At 42.3% G+C, this 17,046-nt stretch overlaps 1 protein-coding gene across 2 annotated transcripts in view; it reads right to left on the bottom strand.

The window, feature by feature from the left end:
• The window catches only part of wdr90 (WD repeat domain 90), a 77,388-nt gene that overhangs the window by 25,661 nt on the left and 34,681 nt on the right, over positions 1 to 17,046 (bottom strand). For both annotated transcript variants that reach the window (XM_078559089.1, XM_078559090.1), the window contains 7 exons: positions 15,983 to 16,099; positions 14,471 to 14,706; positions 13,774 to 13,913; positions 13,323 to 13,453; positions 10,660 to 10,790; positions 4,851 to 5,012; positions 4,092 to 4,220 (listed from right to left, as the gene is read on the bottom strand). In XM_078559089.1, coding sequence (XP_078415215.1) covers positions 4,092 to 4,220; positions 4,851 to 5,012; positions 10,660 to 10,790; positions 13,323 to 13,453; positions 13,774 to 13,913; positions 14,471 to 14,706; positions 15,983 to 16,099 — 1,046 coding nt within the window. The remainder of the gene's footprint in view (positions 1 to 4,091; positions 4,221 to 4,850; positions 5,013 to 10,659; positions 10,791 to 13,322; positions 13,454 to 13,773; positions 13,914 to 14,470; positions 14,707 to 15,982; positions 16,100 to 17,046) is intronic.

Raw genomic sequence — 17,046 nt, 5'->3', positions numbered from 1 at the left:
TTAGGCAAGGAAATCTGCCATCCTTACCTGGTAAGGCCTACATGTGACTTCAGACCCACTGCAGTTGTGGATGACTCTTAAAAAGCCCTCTGAAAAGGCCTAGCAAGCCACTCAGTTGTAGCAAAGCGCTACAAAGTCTCAAAAAAGAAATGAAACAGGACGGACCACCCGGCATTGACCTAGGCACCAGAAACGACAACAGTAAACTCAGCCCTATCAACCCTGCAAAGTCCTCCTTACTAACATCTGGGGCCAAAGTTGGAAAGCTGTCTCACAGACTAATCAAGCAACAACCGGACATAGTCATCCTCACGGAATCATATCTTACAGATAATGTTCCAGACACCACCATTCACCATCCCTGGGTACGTCCTGTCCCACGGCAGGACAGACCCAGCAGAGGTGGCGGCACAGTGGTATACAGTCGTGAGGGAGTTGCCTTGGGAGTCCTCAACATCGACTCCGGACCCCATGAAGTCTCACGACATCAGGTCAAACATGGGCAAGGAAACCTTCTGCTGATTACCGCGTACCGCCCTCCCTCAGCTGATGAATTAGTGCTCCTCCATGTTGAACATCACTTGGAGGAAGCACTGATGGTGGCAAGGGTGCAGAATGTTCTCTGAGTGGGGGACTTCAATGTCCATCACCAAGAGCGACTCGGTAGCACCACCACTGACCAAGCTGGCTGAGTTCTAAATGGCATAGCTGCTAGACTGGGTCTGCTGCAGGCGGTGAGGGAACCAACAAGAGGGAAAAACATGTATTTGACCTCATCCTTGCCAATCTGCCTGCTGCAGATGCATCTATCCATGACAGTATCAGTAGGAGTGACCACCACATAGTTACTGTGGAGATGAATTCCACCTTCACATTGAGGATACCCTCCATCGTGTTGTGTGGCACTACCACCGTGCTAAATGGGATAGGTTTCAAACAGATCTAGCAACTCAAGATTGGGCACCCAAGAGGTGCTGTGGACATCAGCAGCAGCAGAATTCTATTCGAACACAATCTGTAACCTCATGGCCCAGCATATCTTCCACTCTACCATTATCATTAAGCCAGGGGATCAACCCTGGTTCAATAAAGAGTGCAGGAGGGCATGCCAGTAGCAGTGCCAGGCATACCTAAAAATGAGGTGTCAACCTGGTGATGCTATAACACAGGACTGCTTGCATGCCAAACAGCATAAGCAGCAAGTGACAGACGGAGCCAAGTGATCCCACAACCAACAGATCCGATCCAAGTTCTGCAGTCCTGCCACATCCAGTCGTGAATGGTGGTGGACAATGAAACTGGAGAAGGCTCCACAAATATCTCCATCCTCAATGATGGAGGAGCCCAGTACATCAGTGCAAAAAATAAGGCCGAAGCATATGCTACAATCTTCAGCCAGAAGTGCCAAATCCATCTTGGTCTCCTCCGGAGGTCCCCAGCATCACAGATGCCAGTCTTCAGCCAAATCGATTCACTCCATGTGATATCAAGAAACAGTGAAGGCACTGAATAGTGCAAAGGCTATGGGCCCTGACAATATTCCGGCAATAGTACTGAAGATTTGTGCTCCAGAATATGCCGCACCCCTAGCCAAGCTGTTCCAGTACAGGTACAACACTGGCATCTATCCAACTATGTGGAAAATTGCCCAGGTATGTCCTATACATCCCATCAGTCTATTCTTGATCATCAGTAAAGTAATGGAAGGGTCATCAACAATGCTATCAAGCGGCACTTGCTTAGCAATAACCTGCTCACTGATGCTCAGTTTGGGTTCCACCAGGGCGACTCAGCTACTGACCTCATTACAGCCTTGGTTCAAACACGGACAAAAGAGCTGAAGTCCTGAGGTGAAGTGAGAGTGACTGCCCCTGACATCAAGGCAGCATTTGACAGAATGTGGCATCAAAACGAGTCGATGGGAATCAGCGGAAAACCTCTCCACTGGTTGGTCTCATACGTAGCACAAAAGGGGGTGGTTGAAGTTGTTGGAGTCAGTCATCTCAGTTCCAGGACAACACTGCAGGAGTTCCTCAGGGTACTGTCCTGGCTCAATGATCTTCAGCTGCTTCATCAATGACCTTCCTTCCTTTACAAGGTCAGAAGTGGGGATGTTCACTGATGATTGCACAATGTTCAGCACCATTCGCTGACTCCTCAGATACTGAAGCAGTCCAAATGTCCAAATGCAGCAAGACCTGGACAATATCCAGGCTTGGGCTGACAAGTTGCAAGTAACATTTGCGCCACACAAGTGCCAGGCAATGACCATCTCCAACAAGAGAGAATCTAACCATCACCCCTTGACGTTCAATGGCACTACCATCACTGAATTCCCCTACTATCAACATCCTGGGGGTTACCATTGACCAGAAACTGAACTGGACTAGCCATATAAATACTGTGGCTACAAGAGCAGGTCAGAGGCTGGGAATCCTGTGATGAGTACCTCTCCTCCTGACTCCCCGAAGCCTGTCCACCATAGACAAGGCACAAGTCAGGAATGTGATGGAATACTCTCCACTTGCCTGGATGAATGCAGCTCCCACAGCACTCAAGGAGCTTGACACCATCCAGGACAAAGCAGCCCGCTTGTTTGGCACCGCAGCCACAAACATTCACTCCCTCCACCACCAACACACAGCAGCAGCAGTGTGTAACATCTACAAAGTGCATTGCAGAAATTCACCAAGGCTCCTTAGACAGCACCTTCCAAACCCACAACCACTACCATATAGAAGGGCAAGGGCAGCAGGCACATGGGAACACCACCATCTGCAAGTTCCCCTCCAAGTCACTCACCATCCTGACTTGGAAATATATCGCTGTTCCTTCACTGTCGCTGGGTCAAAATCCTGGAACTCCATCCCTAACAGCACTTTGGGTGTAAATACACATGGACTGCAATGGTTCAAGGAAGCAGCTCACCACCGCCTTCTCAAGGGCAACTAGGGATGGGCAATAAATGCTGGCCGAGCCAGCGAAGCCCACATCCCATGAAAGAATAAATAAAAGAACTCAGCTCAATTGCCCACTCTTCACATGTGGCCCTAGACAGTATGTTGAAATGCTATTCAACTGTGCGAAGCACCACAACCAAATAACCCTGCCAGCTCTGAGCTTGAACATACACTTTTCAGCTGTGGTTACTGGACAAACATTACTGGAAGCGTGGCAACATTTTTTAAAATTTCATTAGGATCGGAAAATTAAGTCCAGTAGTGATACCAACAATTCTGTCTTGGCTGATATGAGGCAGCTCAACACAGACTAGAGACTGAACAGAGAACTTTGGTGGTTTACAAGGTTTAGAATTATAGTATGTAGTGCATTAATACACTGCCATCAAGGGACATCTCAGATTTTTACTGATTTTTCACTTAAAATTGACTGATGAACATTTCCCCATGCCCATGCCAATGATTTACACAAAGCTAGAAAAAAATTGCTTCAATTTACAGTTAACTGTCTTTCAGATGCATTTTGACATTAAGAAAGCTACAAATGCATAACATGTAGAAACATTATTGAAATATATCTCAAAACAATAACTGTGAATGACTAGGCATAATTCCATCAGGGGATTTAACTGCGTTCCATGCTCCTCCTCCCTGTAAAGTACTCCCAGGGCCCTACAGTGGTAATGGAACTCCGTCATGGTATATTAGAAGGGTGATGGCCACCATGCTTCCCCGAATCCTAACAGTGAGCTGACAATCTCAGTTCTGATTATAGGCAGAGTAGAACCAGAGAGACAGTCAAAAATCAGAGGTCGCACCAAATCACTACAGCAAAGCTCTTGATGACACACAAAGTAGCAATGATAAGTGTCCAAAAATTTGACTCTGACCTATCCTTTTAGCTTTGGATGACATATATCAGGATATTTCATGTGGGGGGTGGGGAGGAGAAGAGAAAAAAAGGGGGAAATCAAACTTTTAAAGAATCAGTTCTTTTTTTATTTTCTCTTCTAACTTAATGCATCAGCATGAATGAGATGTTAAACTAAACTCAGGTTTCACTGTGTATTGCTACTGAAGTAATATGTTGGTCTAACTTGCTCAAAAAATATTAACATTGGAATTTCATACCTGGAAATTAATATCCTGTTTCATATGGTAATCCCAGATTTTAATGACCTTCTCTCCAGTGGTCAGTAGATACCGAATGTCCTCACTCACAGCTAAAGATGAAGAGACCGTTTTGTGTATATTACAAATCTATTGGAACAAAAAGTCCAATTACTGCAAAGCAAAGGGTATATTTTCTGTAAAACACCAAGAGAATAAGCACGTCTACTATACGCCACTAAGATCCTGGTTTGCAGCCTGCAATAATTCATCCAATATCAAATGATTATTCCCACACTCAGATTATTAAAGAAGGTATTAGCATTGACCAAGGAAGAGAAGATGTCTGACGTAAATCAAAGTAGTACAGGCTGTGGCCAACAGCTTAAAACATGTAACCAAACAATTAAATTGCCAACTTAGCAAAATGAAAACCCAACTTTTTAATTTAAAATAAATCTAAACTGATATGAAGGACACTTGCAAAGCTCAACCTGACTGAGGTCAGCTAACTTAGTACGGCTCAGGGACTGAATCTAGGGTATTCCTGTCTGTGTGTGACAATTACTCACTGCCTTAACTAGCTAAACCATCAGGAAACTATAAATAAATATTTAAGAATTCTAAATATAGGACTATATTTTTCAAATCTTTTATAAGAATTTTGTTGCATCTTAAACTGTAGTATCCTGTTAATGCAGTGCTACAATTGTAATTGTAGTAAGTACCACCTAACTTTATAGGTTTTACTAAGAAATGCCCTCATCATCAGATACGTACCTCTCGAATCAGTTTCCCAGTCCTTGCGTTCAGCCACAGTATCTTATTAGAGGAGGTAGTCACTAGCAGCTGGCTGATTGCAGCAGATGGATAGCAGACTTTCACAGCACTGTCAAGGGTGGTTGTCTCCAGGTCCAGAATACTGACATCAACAAGCATTATCTACAGGAAAAAGGGTATAGATGAAAACAGACCCTTGCTGCTATTACAATGTAGCTGGTACAGATAAACCCCTATTGTAGTTGTCACACCCTGGGGGTATGGCCACATAAATACTATAGCTACAAGAGCAGGTTAGAGGCTAGGAATCCTGCAGCGAGTAACTCACCTCCTGACTCCCCAAATCCTGTCCACTATCTACAAGGCACAAGTCAGGAGTGTGATGGAATACTCTCCACTTGCCTGGATGAGTGCAATTCCAACAACACTCAAAAAGCTTGACACCAGGACAAAGCAGCCCGCTTGACTGGCACCCCCCATCCAGAAACATTCACACCCTCCACCGCTGACGCACAGTAGCAACGATGTGAGCTATCTACAAGATGTACTGCAGCATCTTCCAAACCCACAACCACTACCACGTAGAAGGACAAAGGAACACCACCACCTGGAAGTTCTCCTCCAAGCCACTCACAATCTGACTTGGAAATATACCGCTGTTCCTTCATTGTTGCTGGTCAAAATCCTGGAACTTCCTCCCTAACAGCACATAGACTGTTGCGGTTCAAGAAGGCAACTCACCACCACCTTCTCAAGGGCAATTAGGGGTGGGCAATAAATGCTAGCCTAGCCAACAACACCTACATCCCATAAATGAATTTTAAAAAGTGCCATCCATAAACTACCCAACAAACTATGGCAAGGCTCGTTTAAAGTAGAATAGTTTCAGATTACCAATGAAACCTGAATTGTGCACACTTTCAATGGGGTTAACTATTTCTAATCACTGATTTGACCATGTTTGCTTTAATGCATATTGCAGATGTTGGCAGAAGCAGCTTTTCTCCTCTGTTGCAAACATTCACTGTGATAGTTCTGTCACATTTAGTGAATGAAAATTTAGATGCAACGCAAGAATCAATAACATACGCTAACAGTTTCTACATATACTTTACAGAATAATCAGTTGATTGAAATAATTCTACAGGATAAGGGAATGCACCACTAAAAGCAGCTTGGCAGAGCCACCACTAACTGCTGACTGAACCCTACAAGACTGAGCCTGAGTGAGGTCATGCGAATCCAACACAAGGAAGTACGTGACCTTACTTTTAATAGCATATCAGTCATACCAGTCTACGAGAGCATTGGTAGAAGTGTGCACACAGTCCTCATAGAGATCATGTCTTGTTTCCACCATGAGGGTATCTTTCACTGCATAGCTTGGTACTGCCATTGTGCTAAATGGACCATCTAAGGACAGATCCAACAACCCAAAACTGGGCATCCGTGAGGCACTGTGGGCCATCGCCATGAGAATTGTATATCACCACAATCTGTAAATTCAGGGGCCAGTAAATCCTTCTGTCCTTGATCACCACCAAGCCAGAAGAGTGGCCCAGCGCAGCATGGAATGAAAAAGGAACACCACCAGGTCTAGTGCAGAATGGTATGCAAGGAGTAGCACTGGGCATACCTTTGAATGAGTAATTAATATAGTTAAGCTACCACACAGGGCTACCATAGAAAAGTTACTGTGCATTCAGCCCATCATATCTGCATTGGCCAAAAAGAGAAAAAAGAAACTAGCCACTCATTTTAATCCCACATACAGGTTACAGCACTTCAGATGCAGATCCAGGTACCTTTTAAATGAGCTGAGCATTTCGGCCTCAACCACCAACTTAGGCAGTGAATTCCAGACGCCACCCTCTGGATGAAAAAGCTTTTCCTCACGTCCCCTCTAATCCTTGTACCAATCACCTTAAATCTATGCCCCCTGGTAATTGACCCCTCAGCTAGGGGAAACAAATCTTTACTGTCTACCCTATCTATGTTCCTCATAATTTTGTACACCTCAATTAGGTCACCCATTAGCCTCCTTTGTTCTAAGGAAAACAATCCTAGCCTATCCAATCTTTCCTCATTGCTGCAATTTTCAAGCCCTAGCAACATTTTTGTAAATCTCCTCTGCACTCTCTCCAGAGCAATTATGTCCTTCCTGTAATGTGGCCAGAACTGCACACAAAATTCCAGCTGTGCCCTAACGAGCATTTCATAAAGTTCCATCATTACATCCCTTGTTTTGCATTCAATACCTCATCCAATAAAGGAAAGCATTTCATATGCTCTCCTTACCACCATATCCACCTGTCTTGCCACCTTCAAGGGCCTGTGGACATGCACTCCAAGGTGTCTCACTTCCTCAACCCCTCTCAATATCCGCCCATTTATTGAGTATTTCCTTGCTTTGTTTGCCCTCCCCAAATGCATTACATCACACTTTATCAGATTGAATTCCATTTGCCACTTCTCTGCCCACTCAACCAAACCATTGATATCATTCTAGAGTCAACAGCCATCCTCTTCAATATCAACTACACAGCCAATTTTTGTGTCATCTGCAAATTTCCCAATCATGCCTCCCAAATTGAAGTCTAACTCATTAATATATAGAACAAACAGCAAGGGCCCCAACAGTGAGCCCTGTGGAACACCACTGGAAACCGTTTTCCATTTGCAAAAACATCCATCGATCATTACCCTTTGTTTCCTGCCACTGAGCTAATTTTGGATCCAACCTGACACCTTCCCCTGTATCCCACAGGATCTCACTTTCTGCACCTGCATACTAAAAATAGATCATAGGCATACTGTAGGCCACAGCATATAAGTCGACCTTTGAAGCTTTGAAAAACCCTTCCAAAAGGGAGGTCAACTTATACAAGTATAAAACATGAACCGTCAGTATTGGTGCAGGAGTATCCATATCTGTTAGTCAGTCACTATGCACAGTCTGCTGTGTGGGCATGTCTTAAGTTCTTGTGCATCTTCTTGACAACACAGCCCATATTAGCTCCTTGATCCCAATGGTTTGGTTGAGTGGGCAGAGAAATGGTGAATAGAATTTAATCTGAAAGTGTGAGGCAATGCATTTGGGCATTATCAACTTATAAGGCAAGTATAATCCTAAATATGTATCTCTGAGCTGAAAATTTAAGGCCAACTCCTAATGGGAGTATAGCCTAAAGATGCATTTATTGGCTGAAAATGGGGGGGGGGGGTCAACTTATACATCGAGCATAAGTCTAAATATGCATTGTGTTAAAAAAATGGGGTTGTCTTATCTGCTGTGTTGACTTATACACCTCGATCTACAGTAGCTATGCAATGGCACAAACAACAGATGACAGCAAAGCTCCCAGTGCTACCACATTCAATTGAGATTGGTGGTGGACAATCAAGCAGGAGGCAGCAGCTGAATGAACATCTCTACTCTTGACCATGGTGGAGCCTAGCATGTGAATGCAAAAGTTGCAGAGTCTTCAGCCAAGTGGCCAATCCTACTCTGGCTCATGCTGCGGTTTCAGCCATCGTTGATGCCCATGTCAGAGCAATTCAGTTCGATCCACAAGAAGAAATTAAGGGGACGCTAACAATGCCGGACACAGTATATGCAATAGGTCCCGACAATATCCTAACTGTAGTAATGAAGGTCTGTACATAACAGATAACCGCTCTCCAGGTCCAACTGTTCCAGTACAGCTTTGATACAGGCACTTACCTGACAACATAGGAGATTTCCTAGTTATGTCCTATCCACGAAAAAAGATAAAAAGACAATAACTGTCCTAACGGCCTCTTTCCAGTCATTAGCAGTACCATCAAGTGACAACTACTCAACAATAACCTGCCCACTGATACTCAGGGTGGATTCTGACAGAACCCTTGGTCCCAGAACTCATCACAGTCTTGATCCAGACATGGATGCAAGAGCTAAATGCCACAAGAAAAAAAAAGTTGCGTTCTATATAAAAGCAGCACTCAAAAAAAAATGTGCCAGTGGCTGGAGGCAGGCCTGATGCAAAGAGACCGCATTGGTTGCTGGAGGCCAGCCAGCATAGCCCCACAGTATATCATTGCTGGAGTTCCTCAAGGAAGCTTCTTCAGCTATCTCATTAATGATCATCCTTCAGTCATAAGGAGTGGGACAATCTGCTGATGATGTCTGTGTTCAGATCCGTTCACAACTCCTCAGAAAAAAGGAGTAAATGTCACTAGGACCTAGATAATCTCCTAATTGGATTGATAAATGATAGGTAATAGCCATCACACATAAAAGTAAGCTGCTGACCTTCTGCAAGAGAAGACTTAGCCATTGCACCTTGATCTTCAATGGGGTCACCATTCCCCATGGTTGGGCACTTATCAATTCAGTGAGTGGGGGAAGAGGGGACAGTCACTAATGGCCTGAAGTTAAAGTTGTCCAGCCGTACAGTTACCATTCCCATAGTGACCGTTTGACACTTGAATAATTTGAAATCCCTGTTATCTACTGAAAGGATTAAGTCATAGGATTCCAAGGCTTAAAACAAATGAATTTTATTATACAAGAATCAAGTAAAGCAAATATTACTAAATAAACACTATCACAGATAACTACCTATACTTTATATTGGAAAGCACAATAAAAGACAACCACATATACTTTCAGCTAAACTCTTTAACTGAACCTTCCCCTTTTCCCAATGCCTCCCCCAGAAAATTGTTGGCTACTTATAAGGTTTTTGAAGAATATACACTTTCTTGGGACCAACTCTAAACTTTTCCACAGCTCCGTTGTTAAGGTCCAGGACTTTTCAGCTCAAGCCTGAACTTCACTCGCAATTCCTAAAACACCCGTTTCTAATAACTCCGATCTACAGGTGATTCCAAGCTGAACTGCTTGTTTTACTATGACGGTTACTGCTGATTGCTTCCTCTAGCTCCAAGTTAGGCAAATCTTCCAGCCTCTTTTTCCCTAACGAACTCAGTCTCCAAACTGAACTCAAACTCCCACCGTATTCCATGTGGTGAACGATAAAGTTAGTATTTTCTCTGCTTAAGGTGCAGAACTGGCTAACATTATCTTTTTACTCCTTCAACTCAGTGAGCTGCGACTGTCTCTGTCTGTTCCCAAACTGAGTTGCTTGCTCCTGTCAGCATACACAGAGATAAATTAAACAAGGGAACCTCCCTAATCCCAACAGGCCATCTCCATGGCAATGTGACATACTTGGGATGTTCCAAACTGAAATGTAAACTAACTGTTACCTTTAAAACCAAACCTTTTAATTCTGAGACCCACATTAATAATTTATACCTCTAATGGAGTTAATGACCCGCTCTTCCAGACTTGCTGGGTTCATCAAGAAACTCCCTCATTTACAAACTGCTTTTAGCTTATTTTCATCTGGGAACTACACGCATAACTTAAACATTTTATTGAGGTAAATGTTGACCTCCCAGTTCTACCACAAGCTAAGAGATGGGTCATCTATTGTTCAAGTTTTCGCCCCTCTAATTCTGACCTTATTAATTAAATACAGGTCACCCTTTGAACTGCCACTACTTGAGGTGTTCTGGCAATTTCTTGTTTTTGTCTACCTAGAGGCTGGATTAACATTGGCTGAAACGGTCGGAGGGGGGAGCGGGGGCAGGAGGAGGATGAGGGTAGAAGGTCTACCCAGCCATTTGGAGCTACAAATAACTTGCAACACAAGAACATTTAAAACACAAGAAACTTGCAATCAGAAAAAAAATTCATTTACCAGGCCTTTAATATGTTATTATAAGGATAAAATTGCTCTGGTGAAGTATGGTAGATTACCTCATCTAGTGAGCGAGCATCCATCACAGTGACTATGTATTCAGATGGGCCCACAAAAGCCAAGTAACGGCTATCACTGCTCACTGTCAGTGCATCTGGACCATGATGACTGCCTCTTGCCACAACATTACCTGGAAGAATAGTGTACACATAGTAACTATAACAATTTAGATAAAGATTAAAGCATCTTTTGGCACACACAGCTTTGATTGTACAGTGAGGTCAGAAAACCATCTCCCTTTTTCACTATATGAACACATGAGGCAAATTTTCCTTTTAGCTCTTGGAAGCAAAGTATTGTTTAAAGAGAACACAATTGAAAATCTGGCAGGGAGGACCCAACTCTTAATTTTTCATCCGATTAATTTAAATGGACAGAAAATTGACGAACTCCACTGAGATTTGATCTTCCCACCCTATTGAGTCTAAGCAATCCCACTCCTCTAACAACATCCCTAGCTTGCACTGATATTGCACCTTTAGCATAGTAACGTACCTAGGCACTTCACAAGAGCACTTTCAAACAAATTTTGACACTGAACCACTTAAGGAGGTATTAGGGCAGCAAAGAGGTAAGTTTTAAAAAGTGTCTTAAAGGAGGAGAGAGAACATAAGAACTAGGAGCAGGAGTAGACAATTCAGCCCCTCGAGCCTGCCCCGTCATTCAATACGATCATGGCTGATCTCATTTCGGTCTCAACTCCAATTTCCCACCCTCTCCCCATAACCTTTCAACCCATTACTAATTAAAAATCTGTCTATCTCCTCCTAAAATTTATTCAGCATCCCGGCATCCAGTGCACTCTGTGGTAATGAATTCCACAGATTCACGACCCTTTGTGAAAAGTAATTCCTCCTAATCTCTGATTTAAATCTACCGCCCCTTAGCCTAAAACTATGGCCTCTCGTTCTAGAATGCCCCACAAGGGGAAACATCCGCTCCACATCTACTTTGTCTATCCCCTTTAGCACCTTATATGCCTCAATTAGCTCTCCTCTCATCCTTCTAAACTCTAGCGAGTATAGGCCTAAACTGCTCAATCTCTCCTCATAAGACAAGCCCCGCAACTCTGGAATTAATCTAGTGAACCGCCTCCAATGCAACTACATCCTTACTCAAGTAAGGGGACCAAAACTGTGCACAGTACTCCAGGTGCAGTCTCACCAATGCCTTGTACAGTTGCAACAACACTTCCCTATTTTTATACTCTATTCCTTTAGCAATAAATGCCAAAATTCCATTTGCCTTCCTTATTACCTGTTGTACCTGCATACTAGCTTTCAGCTATTCATGCACGAGGACACCCAGAGAGTTAGAGACGCTGAGAGGTTCAGAGAACGAATTCCAGAACTTAGGTTTCAGGCAACTAAAGACGAAGTTGTCAATGGTTGCAGCAACTGGAGATGCACAAGAGGCCAGAATTGGAGCTCAGAGATCTTGGAGGACTTTAGAGCTAGAGAAGACTACAGCAATAGGGAGGGACAAGACCTCGGGGGGATTTGAAAAGAAGGTTGAAAATTTTAAAATCAAAGGGATTGCCAGACCAGGAGTCAATGTAGTTCACGAGCATTGGGGTGATGGTTGAGTGGGATTTGTTGTGAGTTACAACACAGGCAGTGGTTATGGATCAGTTCAAGTTACGGAGGAAAATGCAAGGATGGCCAGAATAACATTAGAATCATCAAATCTAGAGGTAACAAAGGCAGAGATGAGGTTTTTAGCAGCAGATGAGCTGAGACAGGGGCAGAGACAGGCAATGTTATTGAGGTGGAAACAGGCAGTCTTGGCGAAAGAGCATGGTCAGAAGCTCATCTCAAATAGGATGCCAAAGTTGCAAACGGTTTGGTTTCACCTTAGACAACAGACAGACAAAGGGATGGAGTCAGTGGCTAGGGAACAGTTTATGGTGAGTCTGAAGACAATAGTTTCAGTCTTCCCAGTGCTTAGTTAGAGGAAATGTCTGCTCATTCAGGACAAGCAGTGAGATCAATCAGGAACAGTGTAAAGGTTGACTGAGGTGCTAATGAAGTAGAGCTGGGTGTCAGAGTGTACATGCAGAACCTGATGTCATAGTTTCAGATGATATCGCCAATGGGCAGCATGCCATTATCAAATGGGAGGGGGCCAAGCGTAGATCTTCGGGGTAACCAGAGGTAACAGTGCACACAAGCAATAAAGAAAGGACTTGCTCTGATATACTGCATGTTTGACAGCCCCAGGTATGTCAAAGTACTTTACAGCTAATTAAGTGCTTTTGAAGTGTTTTCACAGTTATAATGTAAGTAATGTTGCAATGCTTTATGTCCAACGTGCTGGAAGAAAATTTGTTCCCTTGTCTGGTTTAAAAAGATGAACTTTCTTTAGTTTCCATCCCATTAATTCCTGCTCTCTGAATTTTGTTTAAATAAATTTAAGTCCAATGATGTAAGAAAATCATTGGCTGCAGTTATGGGACAGCAGCCATTTTGGTCTCAGGGAACATGGCACCCAGTTACTTGTGAAATCCATATCCATTCAACCCTTTCCTAGGCTTCCCTCCAAACCTCTCCTCACAAACATCCCACATCAACTATCAGTTAACCTTGCAATTTAGACACTGGCCACTGGAATGTGCTGCAAGTGCTTAAGTAGTTATCAGCTGAATCTAAACTGTGTAACTTACCCAAGATCCTGATAACATGGTGATCCTCCTCAGTTGCATTGTACAGAGCCAACGAACCCAGCGACCCAGCACTGTACATATACTCTCCGTTGGGGGAAAACACAAGTCCAATCACCTGTCCTCTGTGCTGCCTGGAGACCACACATGGAATATCAGCAAAACTTGGGACTGAAACCTCACTCACAAGAACACAAGAATTAGGAGTAGACCATTCAGCCCCTTGAGCCTACTCCACCATTTGTTAAGATCATGGCTGATCTGATTGTGGCCTCAACCCCCACTTTCCTGTCCACCTCCCTTAACCCTTAACCCTCAACTCCCTTGTTGATTCATCCATTCCACAGCAAATTATGCAAACAGGTTTAACACTGGATTGTACAAAATAGGTTCTGAATTTTTTTTTTAAAAGTTCATAAACCTAAAACATATTGCTATAGAATTCAGCACTCACCTCTGTTCAGTCAGGAGACTGGAATTCCCCACATTAAAAATTCTTACTACTCCACTGCTGAATCCACAAGCAAAAATCTGTTGTGTAGGGTGAAATGTCACGGCACACGGAGTCTCTTCAGCACTTACAAAGTCATATAACTATTAGTCAGAAAAACATGTATTCAGTTACAAAACAACTACATTAACATAATATTTAAGTCAATATATTCCTTTGAATTTAAACAAATCCTCTCTCTCAACCTACTCTTCACAAATCAAAAACACAAAGATGCAGAGCGACACAAAATTGCTTAGAGTACAATCCTTTTTTTGGGGGAGATTGAGTGTCTATTTTTGTTTTGGAGTGGGAGGAAAAAAGTGAGGGGGGGGAAGAAAAAAAAGATATATAAAATGTTTCAAGAAACACATCTCTCAGAGAACTCACCATAGAGCAACATACAACAGTAATTTTATTATTTTGCAGATCATGTAGCTATGTAAAGGAATTGCAACCAAAATTTAGGCTGAAGGCCCATTTCATGTTTTGGTATATTTAAAAGCCTAGAGATCAGTTACAAAAGTAAAAATAATAAAGTGATTTTAGAAAAAATAGGTATTTTTTCCAAACGGGAACCCTCCAAATAAACATACAAAGATAGACACTCAGTACTTTTATAAAATAAAAATCCTTCACCCTCCAACCTGACCATACACACCTGTTGCATAGAATCTAGGTCCCACAAACGGATGGTGCAGTCTTCAGATGCAGTAACAAGATGTCTCCTTATTCCATCCACTGAGAAAGCCAGAATTCTGTTTGTATGTGACCTCATTAGTGTGGTATAACCTCTGCTGGGTATATCCAGGTATCCTAGGTTACCTGTAGTGGTTGCTGCAAGCACTTTCAGTCCATTAGGGTCAATGTTTACAAAGCTGACACCACCTTCGTGCTCTATAGATAGATGCAGGAGTTAAGTAACTCTGTACAATCAGTCATTTATTTATGAATTTATGTCATACTGAAATTTCAAAACTGACTTTAAAAAAAATACAATAGTGCTTTTTTTTAAAGCAAGGGGTAAAAGGCATTTTACCATCAATGTCAAGAGCAAAATATATCAGAAGCCAATTTTCATACATGCTTCCTTTCCGATCAGATGGCTGTCTGACCTGAGAAGAAGCATTCTCAGGTTATTGAGTAATATACTCCTGTAGATTTTATGTTTACTTGATACACTATTACCATAAGAAATAGTTTGCACTTATCCAAGTACAGAGAAAAAAGGTACAGTTTGGTTAACCCAAGATTTAGAGATCTCCAAGTATGCACAGGGGTCTTACTGAGGTTAAAATTGCACAGCTTATCAGTAGAAAGCACTAGACTCTTCCCACAGATTTTCAAGCTAGAACTAGACCATCTGTTAGAACATTGGCAAATAGGATTCTCTGCAGCTGATTCAGAAAAACTTCCAGCCTCAAGTGATGGATTTACTGTCCCAAGTTCCTTTAGTGAACTCTAACAGGCCTTGAAACATGCAGAGCTGCCTGATTCAGGTATTTGGTTAAGATGTTCTGAACTTCCAATACTAGCAAGGTCACCTTGGAGTTGAGAACCCAATTAATTCTTCCTTGTCAGGGAGGATAGTCATTACTTGGTCATTATGAGAACTGACAAGTGTGAACTTCAACCCTTCCTCAGTAAAACCAGGTTTCAGGAACACCTTCTGAATGGTATACTGAGCAACAAAACTTGACATGAGCTGTGTGAGTGCATTGCCACCATCTCGCTGATTGCAACATGGACACTCATGAAACCCCATTCAATTATGACTCCAGGAAATGCAGAGTTCCAACAGCAGCTTCTTGCCTTTCTACAAACAACTCATCAGCCATGAATACATGCAAATGTTGTCGTTTTCAGCCTCCAACAGGTGTTGCCCTATATCAGTTTTCTCATCAACTATGCTAACATTCCCTTCACCAAGAACAACCTACACAGGCCAGCTTATATTGTGCAATCTAAACTTTGGCACTCTCTAAACAACTGTCTTATGGATGGCTAAGCAGAAGCCGGGAAGCAAATTGCCTGGCTGTTCCAATACCGGGAACAATGCACAGGAAAAGATGGTGGGGGAGAAAAGACTGAACTTGACAAATCAATGTGCATTTACAATAATTTGTACAGAGCCACAGCAAACCTGCTAGATGAAGTAAAGATAGCAAGTCACCTGCTTCAAGAAAGACAGTGGAGAAATCCAAAGGCCAGAGACGCAAGTAACCATCATCAGATCCTGTGGCACAGAAAGCAGCAGAAACACTAATACTATTGATGGCAATACCAGCACCTGGAATTTAAAAAAATATTATTTAGCATACTAATTTTACATGTCTGAAAGATTATCATAAAAACACAAATTCCAAACTTGAGACAGATCAAAATATTATTAAAATGGATATATGTTTCCTCCTAACTTCTCTTGCACCAGTTAAGCTAATGTCTGCATGTTGCTACAATTCATAGTTAGGCAGCAAAGGAAGAACACGCCATAAGTTTGATCATTTTTCTGTGGAAATGGAAAGCCCACTCTGAGAGACTTATATAAGGGGCCTAGATGATGGGGAACACCAACTATTTATAGAATACAATAATATAGAGAATGAATCATAAATTATCAAATGAGGAATTCATAACTAAATGTACAGTGGATTTGAAATATATAAGATACATTTTTATTACAATGGAGGACAGTCATAGAACAGGTCCCAGACAAATGGAAAATTCATTACATCTTGTGTATTGACATGTAGCCTGTAGATCCCACTTTTCAAACCATCAGATTTTAACTTATTTTCTGAAGCTTTACACTCAAAGCCTGAGGTTTTATTTTAAATTATACATCATATCTGAGATACAGAGAGAATAATCTTGGGTCGATTAATGCAATTATGCCCCATTCGCATTAAGATATTAAGTGCAACAAAGCACCACTTGCTGGATTTCAAGGTGCATTACAATGATCAGTCCTTTTTCGAGATAGACTTAACAGGCTGAAAACACTCAAAAGGTAAGTACAAATGAAGAACTTTGGCCTACGAAGTTCATATTATGATACGAGTCTGTGGTCCGTCCCAACAAGGAACCTAATCACACCATGAGGTATTCCAAAGTCTTTGTCTCCACTATCACCATCTGGTACTGATCAGTGTGTGCAATGCTTCCTGACATCAACCTCTTACCAAGAGGAAGAGTAAACTGCATTATGTTTAGGTTTATTAGCAGCATCATTTGCAA

This window comes from Cetorhinus maximus, chromosome 15 (assembly GCF_964194155.1).
Source record: "Cetorhinus maximus chromosome 15, sCetMax3.hap1.1, whole genome shotgun sequence".
NCBI classification, from domain to species: domain Eukaryota; kingdom Metazoa; phylum Chordata; class Chondrichthyes; order Lamniformes; family Cetorhinidae; genus Cetorhinus; species Cetorhinus maximus.
Note: the sequence above shows the minus strand (reverse complement) of the source record. Positions and strands in the feature narration are given on the sequence as shown.